The sequence below is a fragment of the Xiphias gladius genome, chromosome 22, assembly GCF_016859285.1.
Source record: "Xiphias gladius isolate SHS-SW01 ecotype Sanya breed wild chromosome 22, ASM1685928v1, whole genome shotgun sequence".
NCBI classification, from domain to species: Eukaryota; Metazoa; Chordata; class Actinopteri; order Istiophoriformes; family Xiphiidae; genus Xiphias; species Xiphias gladius.
The window spans coordinates 19,635,551-19,652,099 of record NC_053421.1 but is presented as its reverse complement, the minus strand read 5'-3'; the positions used below and the strand labels follow the sequence as shown (position 1 = coordinate 19,652,099).

At 41.4% G+C, this 16,549-nt stretch overlaps 4 protein-coding genes across 8 annotated transcripts in view; 1 reads left to right on the top strand and 3 right to left on the bottom strand.

Annotated features, from left to right (window-relative positions):
* The window catches only part of vars1 (valyl-tRNA synthetase 1), a 12,231-nt gene extending 10,459 nt beyond the window's left edge, over positions 1-1,772 (bottom strand). Inside the window, exons 1-5 of one of the 2 annotated variants that reach the window (XM_040117480.1) lie at positions 1,655-1,772; positions 747-1,102; positions 513-656; positions 151-358; positions 1-65 (exon numbers count right to left, since the gene is read on the bottom strand). The exon at positions 1-65 is cut by the window's left edge and continues 51 nt beyond it. In XM_040117480.1, the coding sequence (XP_039973414.1) occupies positions 1-65; positions 151-358; positions 513-656; positions 747-1,100 (771 nt within the window). In that variant the 5' untranslated portion in view covers positions 1,101-1,102; positions 1,655-1,772. Of the gene's footprint in view, positions 66-150; positions 359-512; positions 657-746; positions 1,103-1,425; positions 1,445-1,654 lie in introns of those variants that run through there. The other variant, XM_040117481.1, reaches the window with a different exon arrangement.
* A 977-nt stretch (positions 1,773-2,749) lies between these two features.
* Positions 2,750-7,708, bottom strand: LOC120784086. Its single transcript, XM_040117548.1, has 3 exons — positions 6,637-7,708; positions 4,511-5,344; positions 2,750-3,628 (listed from the first exon to the last, which is right to left on the bottom strand). The coding sequence occupies exons 1-3, from the start codon at positions 6,952-6,954 to the stop codon at positions 3,113-3,115; spliced, it is 1,668 nt and encodes a 555-aa protein (XP_039973482.1). The 5' UTR covers positions 6,955-7,708; the 3' UTR covers positions 2,750-3,112.
* Positions 7,709-8,389: 681 nt separating this feature from the next.
* Positions 8,390-11,970, bottom strand: ino80e (INO80 complex subunit E). The gene is made up of 8 exons (XM_040117628.1): positions 11,904-11,970; positions 11,483-11,565; positions 11,304-11,374; positions 11,164-11,216; positions 10,934-11,015; positions 10,211-10,328; positions 9,791-9,889; positions 8,390-9,287 (listed from the first exon to the last, which is right to left on the bottom strand). The coding sequence occupies exons 1-8, from the start codon at positions 11,929-11,931 to the stop codon at positions 9,081-9,083; spliced, it is 741 nt and encodes a 246-aa protein (XP_039973562.1). The 5' UTR covers positions 11,932-11,970; the 3' UTR covers positions 8,390-9,080.
* Positions 11,315-16,450, top strand: si:ch73-54f23.4 (zinc-binding protein A33). Of its 4 annotated transcripts, XM_040117598.1 has the most exons (7): positions 11,315-11,412; positions 13,504-13,578; positions 13,807-13,902; positions 14,075-14,308; positions 15,105-15,142; positions 15,244-15,362; positions 15,449-16,450. In XM_040117598.1, the coding sequence occupies exons 2-7, from the start codon at positions 13,513-13,515 to the stop codon at positions 16,000-16,002; spliced, it is 1,107 nt and encodes a 368-aa protein (XP_039973532.1). In that variant the 5' UTR covers positions 11,315-11,412; positions 13,504-13,512; the 3' UTR covers positions 16,003-16,450. The 4 variants fall into 4 exon arrangements, with proteins under 4 accessions (XP_039973532.1, XP_039973531.1, XP_039973533.1 ...); XM_040117597.1 differs by lacking the exon at positions 11,315-11,412 and having other exon boundaries at positions 13,384-13,578; positions 15,449-16,448; XM_040117599.1 differs by lacking the exon at positions 11,315-11,412 and having other exon boundaries at positions 13,385-13,578; positions 15,247-15,362; positions 15,449-16,447.
* Positions 16,451-16,549: the final 99 nt, after the last annotated feature.

Here is a 16,549-nt window from a genome sequence, read left to right as displayed (position 1 = left end):
GAACTTTTCCAGCTTTTCTCTCTTCTTAGCTTCCTTCTTTAGCTGGGCTTCTGTCTTTGGAGGACCTGAGGTAGGAAATATCTCAGAAAATCAGAATACTGTTTACACAAAAAAGAAATATTCATGAACCGTGGCACAGATCCTTCTGACCATTAGCCGTGGTGCTGGCAGAGTCAGCAGCAGGACTGCCGTTAGCAGCTTTAGCATCTGTAGCAGCATTTGTCTTCGGTGTAACTGGCACCATTTTCTCACACAGAGTAATCTTCCCCAGCACCTTTAGAAACTGTGGCTGATTAATGCAGGTTGTGAACCACCTGGTAACATTGGCCAACACCTTCCTGTCTGCTGGCTCCAGTGCCTAAAAAAAAAAAATATTTAAATTTAACAATAATATAATCAAAATATTGTTGGCTGATGTATGATTTGTTCAAACTAAGAAATCAGGCTGAGTGACAATCAGCATCTATGTGGAAAAACCTGTAAGACAACAAAGTGTTGCACAACATACTTACATATTTGAAAGGTAAAAGAACAGCTGTAGCTACAGCCATATCAGCCAGGGTGATGCTCTCTCCCACCAGGAAAGTTCTTGGCTCCAGCGTCTGATTCAGAACCTTGAGAACACGCATCAACTCTGCACGAGAGCTCTGCTGGAGCTGAGAACGCACAACAAGTCAAACATTGTCATCTAACAAGAAAAAAACAACACACAAATGTCTTAGTAAGCCTTTGGAAACTCCTCTCACTTTCTTATCCACTCCGATCACCCCCATCAGTGGGAAGACCACCGCACAGGACACAGGGGTCAGCTCATTGTCTGCAAAGCTCAGCCACTGCCACACCTGGCTCTGTTGTTTCGTATCTACACCGGCCCTCTTCCCCTGAAAGGCCAGGTACCAGGCCACAGCACTGGCCCCGCTCAGGACAGAATCACTTTTCCCAGCACCCAACACCAGGGCCGGTCTGCAGCGGGCATTCAGTGACACAGGAGGGTCCTCCGTGACAGTCCGAGGGCGAGAGGATGGACAAAACTCTGCAGCTACGAGAGCCAGAAGGCTCCTGAAGTCATCAGGGTGAGGGGACACGTAGAGAGTGGACATCTCTGGTGGAGAAAAAGAAATGTTGTACATTGTGAACTGGTTCTGACTTTTGACATTTCATTTCCTTTTCCCTGACAGTGCTGCAAAATGGTATGCCTACTATGCTTTTATAGACACGGTGGAGTGGGTGTGTTTGCTGGTCGTGTAAGTGAAACATTCCAAACGTGATGGCATTTAAGGTAATGTTAACGTGGGTCGCAAGATCTGTAAACAAACTGCTTTAAACGCCAGTAAGAAAATCATTTTAAATGTCTTATAGTGGCCTACATCATCGCTTCAAGGTGTCAGACGATGGGTATTTAAGCTAGTTGTCCATCTGTTTCACCTTCTGCAAAGCTGCTCTCTCCCACTTGTCAAATGCTGACGAAAACTAACGTCAAACAGGACAGTTAGCTTTAGCTACTGGTACAAATTAAAGCTTGAGATTTGCAACTACACGGTAAGCTTTACGCGTCCTTACGCACAGAGTCACCGTTTTAAACCTGTTCTAAATTTACTGTTTAAAAAAGACCTACGGCTTGGTATTGAAAATGTGTACGGGAAGTTCTCAATACCTTTGAATGAAACAGAAACAGACGTGAGCTTAAGTTAGCATACGCGACAGAGCCACATGAGTCCTCTCCGCCTCTCTGCGTCTGATGCAATGAAGCCACAAACGTGTTCCGGGTTTCATCCGCTCGCTTCCGCCACCAAACGGAAGTCTATTGAATTTATTTTATTTTTAACTACAATAAAAACAGCATCGGCATCAACAACAACAACGGCATATGATCGAAAAAGTAAACGGGTCCTTTATTTTTGTGTCATCATCAAAACCTAAGCAAATGTCTCATAATGTATTCAAAGTAAAAATATTAATTATGCAGAATGGCACCATTCGGAGTGTCATATTATAATATTTATCATACTGTTATTAATATAATAATTAATATGGTCTTAACATATAAGCAGAATGTCAAAGCCGTGGGTCGCTGAGGTGGAGCCAGTTTTAACTACTTTATCGTGTTGGGTTGTCCCATCTACAGCAATGCACTATGTACTATATCATGAGATGATCATAGTTTTTGCCTGTAAAATTGTAATCTGTAAAGTAACTTGTAACAGCAGCTGTCACATAAATGCAGTGAAGTAAAAAGTACAACATTTCACCCTGACAAGTACTGGAGAAGAAGCAGAGAGTGGAAATTACCTTGAAATTGTACTCAAGTACAGTACTTGTAAATACAGCACTCAGATTGTTTGTTTAAGTTAAAGAAGCAATGCAACTGTGTAGAAATACACTATTACAAGTTAAAGTGCTTATCAGAAAACCTACTTAGATCAAGGAAAGTAAAAGTGTATGAGATGCAGATAAACAACTATGCAATTGTTATATTCTTATATATTATATCATTGGATTATTCTTACTGTTGTATTAAGTAGCATTTTGCTGTTGTACTTAGTTGAGCTGTTGCTATTTTTAACTACATTGTATATTTTTGGGTAGTTTAATCTGTAACAATGTGTCATATTTTATAAACTGCTAGTGTAAAGTCTGAATGAGCAAGGTAACTGGTAACAATAGCCACCAAATAAATGTGGTGGAGGAAAAAACTATAGTATTTCCCTCTGAAATGCTGTGGAGTAGAATGTGAAGCCAGCAATCTCTTTTATTCAAATGTACACATGCAACAAGTATCATACAGGAGTAGTCTTAAACAAATACATCCGAAAGCACAGTGTGCACAGTGTTTTTTAAATCACAGTTGGGTCAGCTCTCAAATACAGCAAATTATTTGAACACCCAGCTTTCCACGGTGAAGTGTAAGACCTACATTAGAAAGAAATTTGAAATTCACATGTGGCAATCTTTCTGTAACAACTAAGGCAGATAAAACGACATCAACCTTCACATTGTTTTTCCTTTTTTTCACGCTTCCATGTGCTGAAAAAACTTACAATCCCATACTGGAGAAAACAGTTGAAAAAGTTTGTTACCGATGGCCTTATCTGGAGTCTGGTCCTTTCCTCCGTCACTCTGACTCCTGCCCAAATGACTCTCTCACCGCACCAAAGAGCATATCCACCATCCCCATTATTAAACCCCCTCCCAGCCTAAACACATTTCCCACTCCATTTCCACTTCTCCATGCCAGCTTCCCCAGCCCTCCACCTACAGCTTTGGCCTGACCCCCCATCTCTGACATCATCGTTTCTGCATAACCCTCGCTTTGCTCCCACAGACGCCCTCCAAAGTACTTGGTCACCCACCAGGCGTTATCCAACGCGTCACCAAATACCCCCACTGTGTCACCGGCCAGGGTCCCCATGCCGGTGACCCCAGTGTGGCAGCTGCTCATCAGGGCTCCCAGCATTGACGAGGTGCAGTAGTAGACACTGAAGAAGCAGGTTTCCCCCACACCCAGCAGCATGTCTGCTGCTGAGCCCATCCAGGCCAAGAGGTCAGAGGTCAAGAGGTGGAGCAGGGAGAAAGCATCTCCAGGCAGGGCAGAGAGAACTCCAAGGTCTTCCTGAAGAACATATGTCACCTGAATCAAGATAAAACAAGTGTTAATTTTTAAGAGAGATTAAAAGAAAAATGGTGTGAACAATGAAATGACAGAAAAACCTAAAGAAAATTTTAACACCTCTTACTAACCACACCTCATTCCATTCTGCGGGAGGGGAAGACTGGAATGAGGTTTTTTTTAAAGGACTCTGAAACTGTGTTTAAAATGTTGAAGTGGAATTGCTTCCCTCCAAACTGATAATACTAAACTAACACCTCAATCTTTTCAGTCATGAGCTCTTGGAAAAATATTCCCTTGTTATCTAAAAAAGACTTGAAGAAACAAATGATTAGTACTGTTTTTGCTGCTAAGTGCTATTGTTGTTGTTGCATTTCTGTTGGAATAGTGTTTGCTGTTGCCTTTTACAAACTCGTTAAACTGGTCCCGTTATTTTCACTCGTCTTGGAATCAGTTTTTAATCTAATTATCCATTATTTTGTATTAATAAGTATTTGTGATTACCAAATGTTTTGCTTGTTGCTGGTGAAATTAAAGGGCCACGCCACTGATTTTACACATGACATTCACTTTACTCGACATGAGGAGTACTGCTCAGCATGTTAAAAAAGTTGTAAAATGTGTTCTGAGGCTCTGCAGGAGCTTTTAAATTGTGACAAAACAACCCTGAGGATGTTGTCAGGATTACCTTGGCTTGGACTTGGAGAGTACAAGTTTATAACAGACACACTGTGTTAAAAACCGAGGTAGAGCAGGGACATCTTGGTCAATTTAGACCACTCCTTTTTTGAATCTGTCCCCTGTTAATGCCTCAACCTTATGGAAGTGTAATAAGAAATTGCTGTAGTATCCATTAGAGTTTGAATAAAACAAATGTCTAAAAAGTTCAGTATATTGCATCACCTGTCCAGGTAACCGCGTGACTGTGGAGACCACAGGGCAAAGCGGAGCTCTAAGAATGGACATGGTGGTGGAAAAGATGTAGACCAGAGTGCTGCTGGAATTTGTGTCTGTCTCTCGTTCATCCACGGGCTCATAGTCAGCTGACGACTCAGGAGACTCTGATCTGACAGCTCGTGAACGCCTCAGATCACCCCGCTCTTCACTGCTGCTCGCTGATTTCACTGCATCTGCTGAAGTTTCCCGTGAAACTTCATCAGCTTCCTCCTGCTGAGCATCAAGAGTAGTCTCCCCTTCAATGTCTCGACCAGCAGCATCCGAATCCACATCTTTATCGCCCCTCTCTCCTCCATGAGCATTTGCACTGATCTTTTCTATATTTCCAGGTTGCGCCTCACTGTGAAGACCTGCTACAACTCCAACTGTCTCCGCATCTGCTCGTCCACAGCCTTCGGAGAACATTTCTGCCACTCCCAGCATCTCCTCCAGCTCCTTCATGCTCACTTGCCTCTCCCCTTCCCCCGTCTCTCTGATTAACCCCACGCTGAAGCCACCCCTCCCCTCTGGGACGGCGCAGCACACTGCAGACCACAGCGGCTTCATCTGACACTCCTCATCTCCGTCCTCAGTAGCCCCGAGACCTCCCGCCCCGGTCAGGATGTAGAGATCCCCCCCTAAAGTACTGCACTGAGGACTGATGCTTGACTGAACCAGTGTTGTGACTGTTGAGTCCCAGTGCTGAAGAGGGGAGCCTGTGGGAGAGGCAGGATGAGATGGATCCCCGCCTCCTCTGAGGAGAGCTGGTACTGTTACTTCAATGTTGTTTTCTTCCTCTGTCTGGGAGAAAAAATAATCACAAGGTGTGAGTGCATTAGTATCTATGCAAGTGTACACTAGTTATAATCCACTGTATAACCTTACAAATATTGTACATCAACTAGTATTTTCAATTATGTATGCATACATTTTATTTAATCCATCATTTTCAAATGCTTTCTGGTCATGTTAAATGAGAAAGTATAATGTGAAAAATGGGATATTTGAAAAAATATATTGTTCCTGTTTTACTGTCAATGTATACCAACAGCTGATTAACTACAGATAATTACGCAAGGATTTGAAAGGTTTAAGTTTGACAAAGGTCATTTCCTGAACAAAAATCCAGCTTTTGGGGTGGTTTGCGGCCACTTACAAATGCTCTTGCAGTTAATTACCAGAGCTGACTCTTTCCAATGTTAAGTGCAGTGGTGGAAGACGTATTCAGAGTTTACTTTATATCATAAACCTATACATTCCATTACAAGTAAAAGTCTTGCAATCAAAATCCTACGTATGTAAAAGCACCAAAGTATTATCAACAAAAAGGATTACTGTTGGAGATTGCTGTTTACAGTGTAGAGTAATTACAAAAAAATGGAGATTACTGTTGCAGTTGGTTGAGGAGGAGCTAATTTTAATTCCTTTATATACATTTTGGTAGTTTTTTCCCATGGTTCCCAATTTAGGAGTTGGGCAGGGGGCCCAAGGAGTCATAAGTAAATCTGGGGGGTTGTGAGATGATTACTGGTGTAGCAACAAGAAAAACAAATTTCTATTAATTTATGGATTTTTCTATAAGGTTGTGAAAAAATGGTTATTAAAATCAAACTATCTGGGAAATTTAGAGGGAAAATTAGTCGTTGGTGGAACTGCTAACAACTCCGTAATCACAGGCCCTACGCAGACATGCATTTTTGTAAACGGGTCACAATCCAAACAGGCTGGAAACCACTTTAATCTTTAACCATGCATCTTAATTATTAGCTTATCATATGTTTTTTAATGCAGAATCTTAATGTAAAAAGTAACTAGTAACTGCAGCTGTCAGATAAATGTAGTGGAGTAAATAGTACAATATTTCCCTCTGAAATGTAGTGAAGTATAAGTAACATAAAATGTAAATACTCAAATACAAGTACCTCAAAACTATACTTAAGTGCAGTATTTGAGTAAATGTACTTCGTTACTTTACATCCCTGGTTTACTGCTTGCATGCAGTCGAAAAGCAATCTGTGATTTTATACTGTACTTCATTCTTAAAATTCCATTATTCAATAACACATAGTACCACTTTAAACATGTGTCCTTACCCCAGACTCTTCCTCCTCCTCTCCCTCTCTCTTTGTCCATCCATGGTTGAGATGGAAGGCAGAGTAGACAGCTGTGTCACAGGTCGGCTTAGACACAGTGGCAAACGCCTGTCCCCTGGGCAGTCTGTGGCACAGTGGGCGCAGCAGTGGCCCTGCAGAAGCTCCCTGAGGAGGTGTCTGTCTGTAGAAGCAGTGACTGCAGAGGCTGAAGTCTGGCTCTGAGTTGTCCTCAGCTGGAAGAGACAGGCCTGGGCCCAGCACTGCCAGCAGCCAGACAGACGCAGCAGCAGCTGCACTGACAGCAGCAGGACACAGCATGGTGGTGGTGAGCTCAGCAAATCCCCCCTCTCTCTCTCATACACACACAGACAAACACAGACCGAGAGGGAGAGGCTTATAAATTATCCAGTGGTTTCCGTATATAGATGGAAAAGATAAGCAGGCTGAGGTTGGTTGATTTCTTGTTTTTCTCACTTGCTCCTTGTTCTGTCCTCCAGTTTGTCTCCAACCATGTCTGTCCTCTTTTAATGTCAGCTGTATTCTGAGAGAGTGAATCTGTGTTGCAGGCACAATCTTACTTACTCCTTCATTTCCCTTTCCTCTAAAACCTCGCCCCCTCCGTCATTTCCACCCTCTTTGGCTCTCCCTCTGGCTGCACCTCCAATTCCCCCCTCCCTCTTATACTCACTTTGGTTACACCTTTAACTACCATTGCTGATGGGTACACAAGCCAAGCCCACACCCACCAAAAGCTTTCAATTACCTGTAGGTCTGCATTCCCACACAATGGTCTCTATACAAGGTTAGTCACTTGATTGACACACTCCTGTTGTCCATTATTCTTGGTAAAACACACAACTGAAATTGCTGACTCTGTATCAAGTCAAACAGTTGCTTTGAAACGCTTCCAAATTAAGTAAAACCTGTCACTTGAAACTCCACGGAAAATGTGAACAACTGAGCTCTAAAATGAACAATGTCTGTTCATGAAATCCTCATTAAAGCCTAATCCTGACAGTGTCACAGTCACGGGTCATTGTCTCACCCAGAGTGCAGCGATTCTTGAAATCTAACTTCCCAGACAAATCAATCTTTCATGGCAGGTCCCCTTCCTTAATACCAGAAACATGCCTGTTGAGACATGTTGGCACTGACTGTTCTTTACAAAATCATTACATAGAAACTAGTATAATTGCCATGTAATCCCATAACCTAGTCCTGTGCGTGTGTAAGAGCAAACAGAAAAATAACTAGCACTCTTTTTGACATCTAGAAGAGGTTAAATCTAGCCAGGCCACGAGTTATGGCGAGCATGAGCCAAATGTACTCCTGGGCTTCTGTCAAGAGTGGCATCAGGATTCCTCTGCAGAGACATCTAGCAAGCAAAGAAAATCATTTGCAATAACCGACATGAACCTAGTTTATAACGGCTTTCCCTATTCATAGGAATAAGAATGAATATTGTCAGTACACATGTCCTGCATAAAATTCACACAGACTGTAGCATACCTGAGTGACTTTAGCTCTGGAATGAGAGTTTTAGGGTGTGAAGTTTTGGGTGGGGCATCCAGCCTAAACACTTCCACTGCTTTTTGTAAATCTATGATGGTGCAATGCTAAATATTTTTAGGAAAACATACAACAGCACTAACCAGCTGTTTTATGCAAAATGGCCTCTGTAGCATGTTGTCAGAGGAATCTGTAAATGAAGCCTGACACCCCATTTAACGTTAAACAAAAACCTTTAGTCATCTAAAGTTATAACATTTTACATTTTAATCTCTGACACACATAATTTGATGGGTGCAAAAATTATAACTTTCCATTAAAAAAAAAGGAAAACCATTGATTTTTGACAATTTGATGAAAAAAAACAAACATAGTATAAGTTCAAATAACAGGTGTGAAAAGTGCTTCTAAGAAGCAAACAATACTCAACGATTTAAACTCCCAAATATCTCTATTATACTAACTCAGCTTTAATGGACTACAGTACTTTAACATTACCAAATCTGAGATGGTGGTTTGACAATGCAAGACAATAACAAACATTCTCTCTTAAAGGACACACCTAGCTTTAGTCATTGTTGTGCATTGCTACACGTTTACACAAAAAATTATCAGCAGGCAGCTTGAAGCTGTGTACAAAGTAAAGTATCCAAGCATCACAGTGGCAGGAGATTTTTCTTAAAAGCTTACAAATTGTACTTTTTACACAGATTAAATTCTTAACATAATATATAAAAAACACATTTCTGTGGGAGATATGTTTAACAGCAATACTGCTGTTAAGCAAAAGTCCACAAGGGGGAGCTTGACTCTCTTTCGAAAATGTGGAATAGGCTACTGAATACAGAAATACATACAGTCACATTCAGTCTTTTGCACACATGTACAAGCCCTCCACCCACTGCTTATAAATACATCTAAACACACACTCAGGCTCACTCATTAGGAATGTCAATGACTAGTTCAGCCTCATCTCCCTCCCCTCTGTCTTCATCTCCTCTGTCGCTGTCTCCGTCGCTTTCCCCCTCCTCCTCAGCTGCATCTCCACTAAGCATCTGTCTGGGAACCCAGCTGAATGGGCCGCTGGCTGTTGGAGGGGCTGCGGGGGCTGATGGGTAGTTGGCTGCCATTTGTGCAACAACCTGAGGAGGTCAGAATTCAAGCAAAAATGATAGGGATGACGGTAAGAGGGATGGCGATATGACAGAGGAAGGAGGGGTATGGATGGATGGATGCGTCAGAGATGTACAGGACAAACCATGCAGCGTGTATATGAACTTATAGACATACTGCCCAGAAGGTCATTTCAGCAGAGTGCCAAACTCAAAAATGCTTAGGAGACTTAATTTTCTACAACATCACTGTCCTGAAATGTCATTATTACAGGTTACATTGAGTAAAGATCAATAAAACACTGATCAGAAACTGTTATAGTTTTTGGACTCTAGGAGAACATAAAAGCACACTCTACACTTCCTTATGCTTAGGCATATATATTGTGACCAAAATATAACCTACTGGAAATGGTCTACACTACCATCGCCTATAAATGGCACATTCAAATACAGGATATGAGAAGTAAGCAGTATATCTATGTTATTATTATCATCTCTGAGTATCCCATTTTTCTGTTTTCCTCTCTCACCTTCCCCGTCGTCTCTTTCTTGTTTTTTGGCGTCTTTGTTTTTCTCTCTTTCTTCATTCGTTCAGCTGGGGGAGCCAAATACTCTGGTGGGAAGGGCATCTGCCCAACACACACGCCCGCCCCCAATTTGCCAATTGACCACACATGCACACGGCCATAGGCAATTTACAAGAAAGACACACACAAAAAACATACACAGAAGAATGAACAATGCAAAGACAGTGAAGCCATTATAGTCACAAAAAACAAAAACAAAGAAAGAGATAAAACAGACTTATGAATAAAATGACAAAACAATCAAATTACATAAATAATGCCAAATTAAAACAGGGAGGATGTTTACTGATGAGGATATGACAATGGCAGCAATGTTACTGTTGCGGCTGCATTAAGATATAAGAAGGGAAGATGGAAACTCACAGTGTTGAGGTAAGGTCCAGAGCCTGATGACTGCAGGGCATTAACACCAGGACGGGATAGCAGGGAGAGATGAGGGGAGGATGATGAAGGAAGACATGCCCCAGGACTACTTCTTCGCCTAAAAAGAGTATGTGAGTAATTATGAGAAAGTGATCCTGTGGGGTATAACAGCAAAAACATTCAGAGCGTTAAATGTCCACATTTGATTCAATAGGCCACATGAAGCCAGTCAAATGGTCAATGAGAGTCTTAGTCATGGTCAGCAAAAAGAAGAGATGAGACCTTAGGAAACTCAGCGGGCATCATACAAGAAGATCTTTTTTTTTATAATGACCTATAAATGACCTGTACTGACTTAAGTCTCAGCTCTTTTAGGGGATAATACCGGACAATTGTACCATCGTTTCACACACTGATTCAAGACTTAAATACAGATGATGGATTGCTGTTTGAGTCCTTTTACCCCTTTTACCCAGTCACCTCTAGACACCACATTTTTAAGGTTTCAGTTGGATACTCTGCCATGCATTGTAGTAGGATTATGTTTACTACAGTGTGTTTAAAGATAAGAGTCTTATTTATCAACGTGTGTACTGCACGTTCATATTCATGTAATGATTCATAGTACAGGCGATCCATGAAAGTTTTACACAGTGCTACTCCAGAGTTACCCTGAGGCAGGCAGTCTAAGGTCTGAATTTAATGTAAAAATGCCCAACTTGCTTTTTTGCCACGTCTCGTTCTCTCTCCCTCTCCCTGGGGCCTTCTCCTTCACTGTTTTCTGATGAAACTGTTGCATCTGAATCTGAAACAGAAAACAAGAAAACCTGATCAAGCAGCACAGTGGATACAACACTTACTACAATACGCATTAAGGGAATTTATATATGCCACAGTGACTGTACAACAAGAAAAAACTGTTTATTCATAATGAAATTAGGTTTCACACCTACCTGAGGAGTCTTCATCTACCCTCTCATACTGTAGCAGTCTGTCCAGGAGGAAGCTAGAAAATGTGAAGGAGTTTGTTGTCTATTGCACATAACACTGTTTAACATCAATACATTTTTATGTAGACACAATGTACACTCACCTTTTGTCCCTGGAAACTTTGAGAAGTTTTCTCTGTGCTCTCCTAAGCTCCTCCTGAAAACATTCCTGCTCCTGGAAAAGGACACCAAACAGTGCGGATAAGGAGACAGGTATGTTTTTGTAAAATATCGACTCATGATTGACCGTTCACGCTCAAATGATACTGATGAATATACTCACATAAACAAGAAATTTTAGTTTTCTCTTCAGATTTTTGTATTTCCGCTTGTAGTCAACTTCGACGTCCACTTGACCGTTCATTTCTGAGACACAGCACACAAATTACTAAACAATAAATCTACCGTCAGCTAACAGTTGTAGTCATATATATTTATGCTAACGGTAATTTATATTTGTGGTAAAAAAAACAACAACCAAAAAAAAAAACAACACTACAATGCGTGATAAACTGGATAATGTGCTGTACACTAAAGTAAGCTAAGCTAAAGGGAAACGTTAGCTTACATAGCTAGCTCGCTAAAGAAACACAGCTGCTGGTCACACAGACCTCTGATAATATACACCGAGATTAAACTCAAACGTGCAAACATGATTTCGATTAATTGCAAGGCTACGTTTATCAATGAAAAACCACTCATACCTCTTGCTTGACTCTGTCTGTGCGACATGCTCTTGTTTACTGTCGTGACGTCAGTTTCATGCGTCGCGATGGGCGGGCCCATTTATTGATTTATTTAATCATTTGTTTATTTATTTAAATATATAAGTGCAGACGGAAGTACAAAAGCAAACATTTCTACGTATTTTGTTTAGCTGATATTTATTTCTTTTATGTGCAATTTGATACACATAGACTCTCTACGACTCTGTTATCTTTTTAATATTTAATTTACATATATTTCGTGCTGTTATGTGTCTGTGTTTGTGTATATACTGGAATATATAGTTATATTTATGTATGCCAATATAAAAAGTCGAATTCCCATGCTGTGAATAGTATTAGGTGCTGATTTTATATGACTGTAAAAAATGAATTACATAATTTCTAATTTCAAATCAAACAAAAACTAAAAGACAATTTATAAAGTTAAGATTTAATAGCCAACACCGATTCGCAGCCGCAGGAACTGCTGCACATGCTTCCATGACCTCATGGAGCAGGCCTTTGTGTTTTATTGAATCATCCTGTCAGTGTCCCCTCCACCTGCCGCATACTGTAGTGCACTTTGCAGCTGAGTTTGCAGCTCAACCTTAGCTCAGCACAGTCACTTGCCAGGACCCAGAACCATGAATTATAGATGAAAAACATTTGCAGGGATGAGTAATGCTGCTTCAGTGCACATACCCACAGACAACCCCCCCGTGTGTCTTTGTGTGCTGGGGGAGAGAGGGAGACAGCCAGAGACAAAGAAAGAGGTAGCGATAAAGAAAAGTTTAAATAAGTGTACAGACTAAACGCTGTTTAAAGAAAGAGAAGAGGCTTGTGGCTGGGCAGTGGGAGGCAGATCTACTCCAGGAGGAAAAGAGAGCAGAAAAGCTGCCTGTCCATTTAGAGATAGTGCCCCTCCAGTAAGGTATGGATAGCTAAACACCATCCTTTAATACAACTATCAAAGCAAGCACTTGGATATCTCATAACTGCCGCAGTGGATCCTCTCACACCTCCAGACATTAGAGTGCAACCTTGCAAAAATAAACATGCATTGTCTCCCTTCCGGGCAAAACAACTGCTGATATGAAACACAATATCTGACTGACTGGCTGCCTCTCTCCACCGCCAGATTCTTCTTTGTTTCCAAAGACACTGGCAGACAGAAATAGACTCTTCTGTGTCTGCTGCCATAAATCGCTGCTGCCAGCCACCCGGCCAGTCAGCAAGCCCTCCTGGCAGCTACAGTCATCTGCCTCCTTCCAACCCCTCCCTTTCTCTCTTCTACTTTTAATGGATCCATATATTCACAAGTCAGGCTCTGGCTACTGATCTGTGCTTGTCAATACATTTTCTCTCGTTAATTTTCTGCTTGGATGTATGTCCTTGTCGCTCTATTAGTTTGACCATAGTCTGGCTGTTGTACTGGCATATGTTTTTTTCCCTATCACCCTCTCTCTCTTTCTCCCTCTCCCCCTGTGTATTGTTGCTCTTTCATGTCCTTCACTTTGTCCCTCCCTCTTGATCCCTCCGTCACTTTTATTGCACTTTCTCAACAGTCCTCTCAATTTCTGTTTTGTCCCTTTTGCAGAAAACTGGAATGTACCAAAGTCACACCAAAGACACCAACAACAACTGCAACAAAAGCCTTCTCTGTGATCACAAGGTAAGCTTCATGTTTTATGGTTTTCACCTGCTTCTATATGTAGTACAGCTGACATGAGATACATTTTCTCTGATAATGTGGCTGTAATTGTTTGAAAGTTCATATTTCATAGCGAAAGAAACTCAATTTGCAGGATATCAAATCAGTAACATTTCTGTTCCGTGTATTTGTTCTCCATTTCTCTTTCTCCTTTGTGTGTGTGTGTGTGTGTGTGTATGTGTGGTACAGCAAAAGCTTGTCCAGGCTATTAAAAGGATCAAGCATGAGGTCGATGAGTGCAGAGAAGCAGAGACAGAGACGTACATAGAGTCAGTGGAAGTAGAGGTGTTGTTGCTGCATTATTAATCCTTATCTTTAAAAAATACACAGTTTTTATACATTGTAATTCCAGTTTAACAAAAACTAAATATTCATAACAATTCTGCTGATGCCTATTTTGAAAATTGTTATATCCACATCACACCTAGGCCTGTGCAACTTTCCCTTCATCTTTCAGAGCAGGTTTGATGACCTGGAACGAGAAATCCGAGCCGAGTTTCAGAACCTCCATCGTTTCTTGGATGAGGAGGAGTGCAAGGACCTGGAGCGACTGAGGAGGGAGAGACAGAAACAACTGAAGCAGCTGAAGGAGAGAGAGAAGAAAATAGCAGAGCAGGGGAAAGACCTGGAAAGAGCAATCACAGTGCTCAACAGCAAACTGGCTGAGGAGGACAGTCCTACGCTGCTCAAAGTGAGGAAGCACTTTCACTGAAAAAGAAGAAATGAACATTCAGAGATTACATTACAGATACATTACTAGAGTTGGTCTTATTATTGACTTGAACATGCTGTAATTAGACAAAACTGAGGTGTGTCAATGGGAATGGTGTAAATTTGGATTCGGGGTGAACTAATGTGTGAGGGGGAGAGAGGAGGAGGTGGAGAATAGTTTGGACTCCAAAAAACATTCTGCAAAAGTCTCAACACAACGGCAGAGCAGCAACACGCGGGTTGCTGTACGCATTCCCCTGGGCCCGGGACAAAACTTTACTCACCTTACTTGTGACTTATGAAAATAACTGTCTATTATTGTTCATCCTGTATGGAGTCCTTCAAGCTTAAAGCTGCTGGGAAACAATGTGAGTCTGCAGGTCTACCTCAGAGGGACCCAATCCCAGAAATGCGACCAGTAACCCTGTTACCTGTTCTACAGCTCTTCATTGGCACTAATTTCCTCAGTTATAGACATTGATTGGCTGAACAGTTGACTTGACCAGTTTTGCAAGTCAAAATCAATTTCTCATTTAAATGTAAAAGGACAAAAGGCTGTCAATGCATTAGTCAGCAAATAGGAATGGACAGCATAAGGCGGTCTGGCTGAGGGGACAGCTGGCGACAGCTGGCAAGAGAAGACCCAACAAAGACTGTTTCTGTTAATGGAAAGACTGTTGATGGTTTCACAACCAGCTGTTTTAAAATGCTGTATACATTTTTAATGATAATGATCAATTACAACCGTTCTTCCTAAACTGTTTCTCTCATTGCAGGAAATTCAAGATCTTATAAAAAGGCAGGTTTCCTCAAAGTGTGTTTTTACCTAACTAATTTTTCTTTCATTGTCTCCACTGTTTGCCCCTAACTCGTTAATCTTATGTGTATGTGTGCTTGGCATCTCCTCTTACCAAGCAGGTCTCAGGTTAGCTTTGTTCTTCCAGCGGAAGTGGACACTGAGGTGCGCTCTGGCCAGTTTGTGGGGCCCATCCAGTACAGGATATGGAAGAATATGAAAAGCTGCCTCTACCCAAGTATGTGTATATATGTCATCTGATCTGACACAGCACACGCATAACAACAGCGGAACTCACCTTACTTAATCTCTGTTTGCCTACAGATATTACATCCATAACCTTTGACCCTGAGACAGCCCACCCTAATTTGTCGCTGTCCCAGTCTTGCACCTCAGTATGGTTTGAGGAAGATAAAGACACAAAGGATTGCCAGACCAACCAGCGACAGTTCCACTACTATTACTGTGTGTTGGGCCATCGGGGCTTCACCACAGGGCGACACTACTGGGAGGTGGAGGTGGGTCATAAGACAGCATGGAGGTTGGGCGTTGCACGAGAAGATGTTCCAAGAGGGGAGATGGCTGCTACAGGCACTTCCAGTGGCCTATGGACCCTGGCCCTGAAGGGCGGATCCATCCTCGCCTGCACCGACCCAAAACCCACCAAAATCAAAGTGTCTGTAAATCTTGTCCGCATCGGTGTGTTCTTAGACTGTGAAAAGGAGGAGGTATCTTTCTATAATGCTGTTACCATGGCACCAATCTATACCTTCACCATGGAAACGGTCATGATTCCTTTGTTCCCCTTCTATAACCCATGTGACACAGATGATGGAAAGAACACAGCGCCAATTAAGATGTTTAGCCCTTCACTATAATAAGGAAACGTTATCACCAGCTTGAACACTGATGGTCCATTACTAATTGTTCATTTTACACTAGTTGTATTATTATTACATCTAGGGCTAATTTCGAGCTGAATGACAAGTCAATTAATCGGATAGTCCATCAAAAGAAAACTATTTTGAATATCAGTTAATTGCTTGAGTAATTTTTCAACAAAAAGTGCCAAACATTGGTGGGTTCCAGCTTCTAAAATTTGAGGATCTACTGCTTTTCTTGTGTCTTATGCAAAAATAAACTGAATATTTTGGGGAGTTTGACTGTTATCTCGGACAAAACAAGCCATGGCATCACCATGGCTTTGGGGAATTTGTGATGGACAGTTTTCACTATTTTCTGACATTTTATAGACAAAATGATTAATTGATTCACGAGTAAAAAATTGACAGAATTATTGATAATGAAAATATTAATTAATTGCAATTCTAATTATATAATGCATTTACTACTTGTTGTAAGAGTGTTGTAAATAGAGAATCTCCACATTAAATACTCTCATGAAAACACAAAATGGGGCTGTTT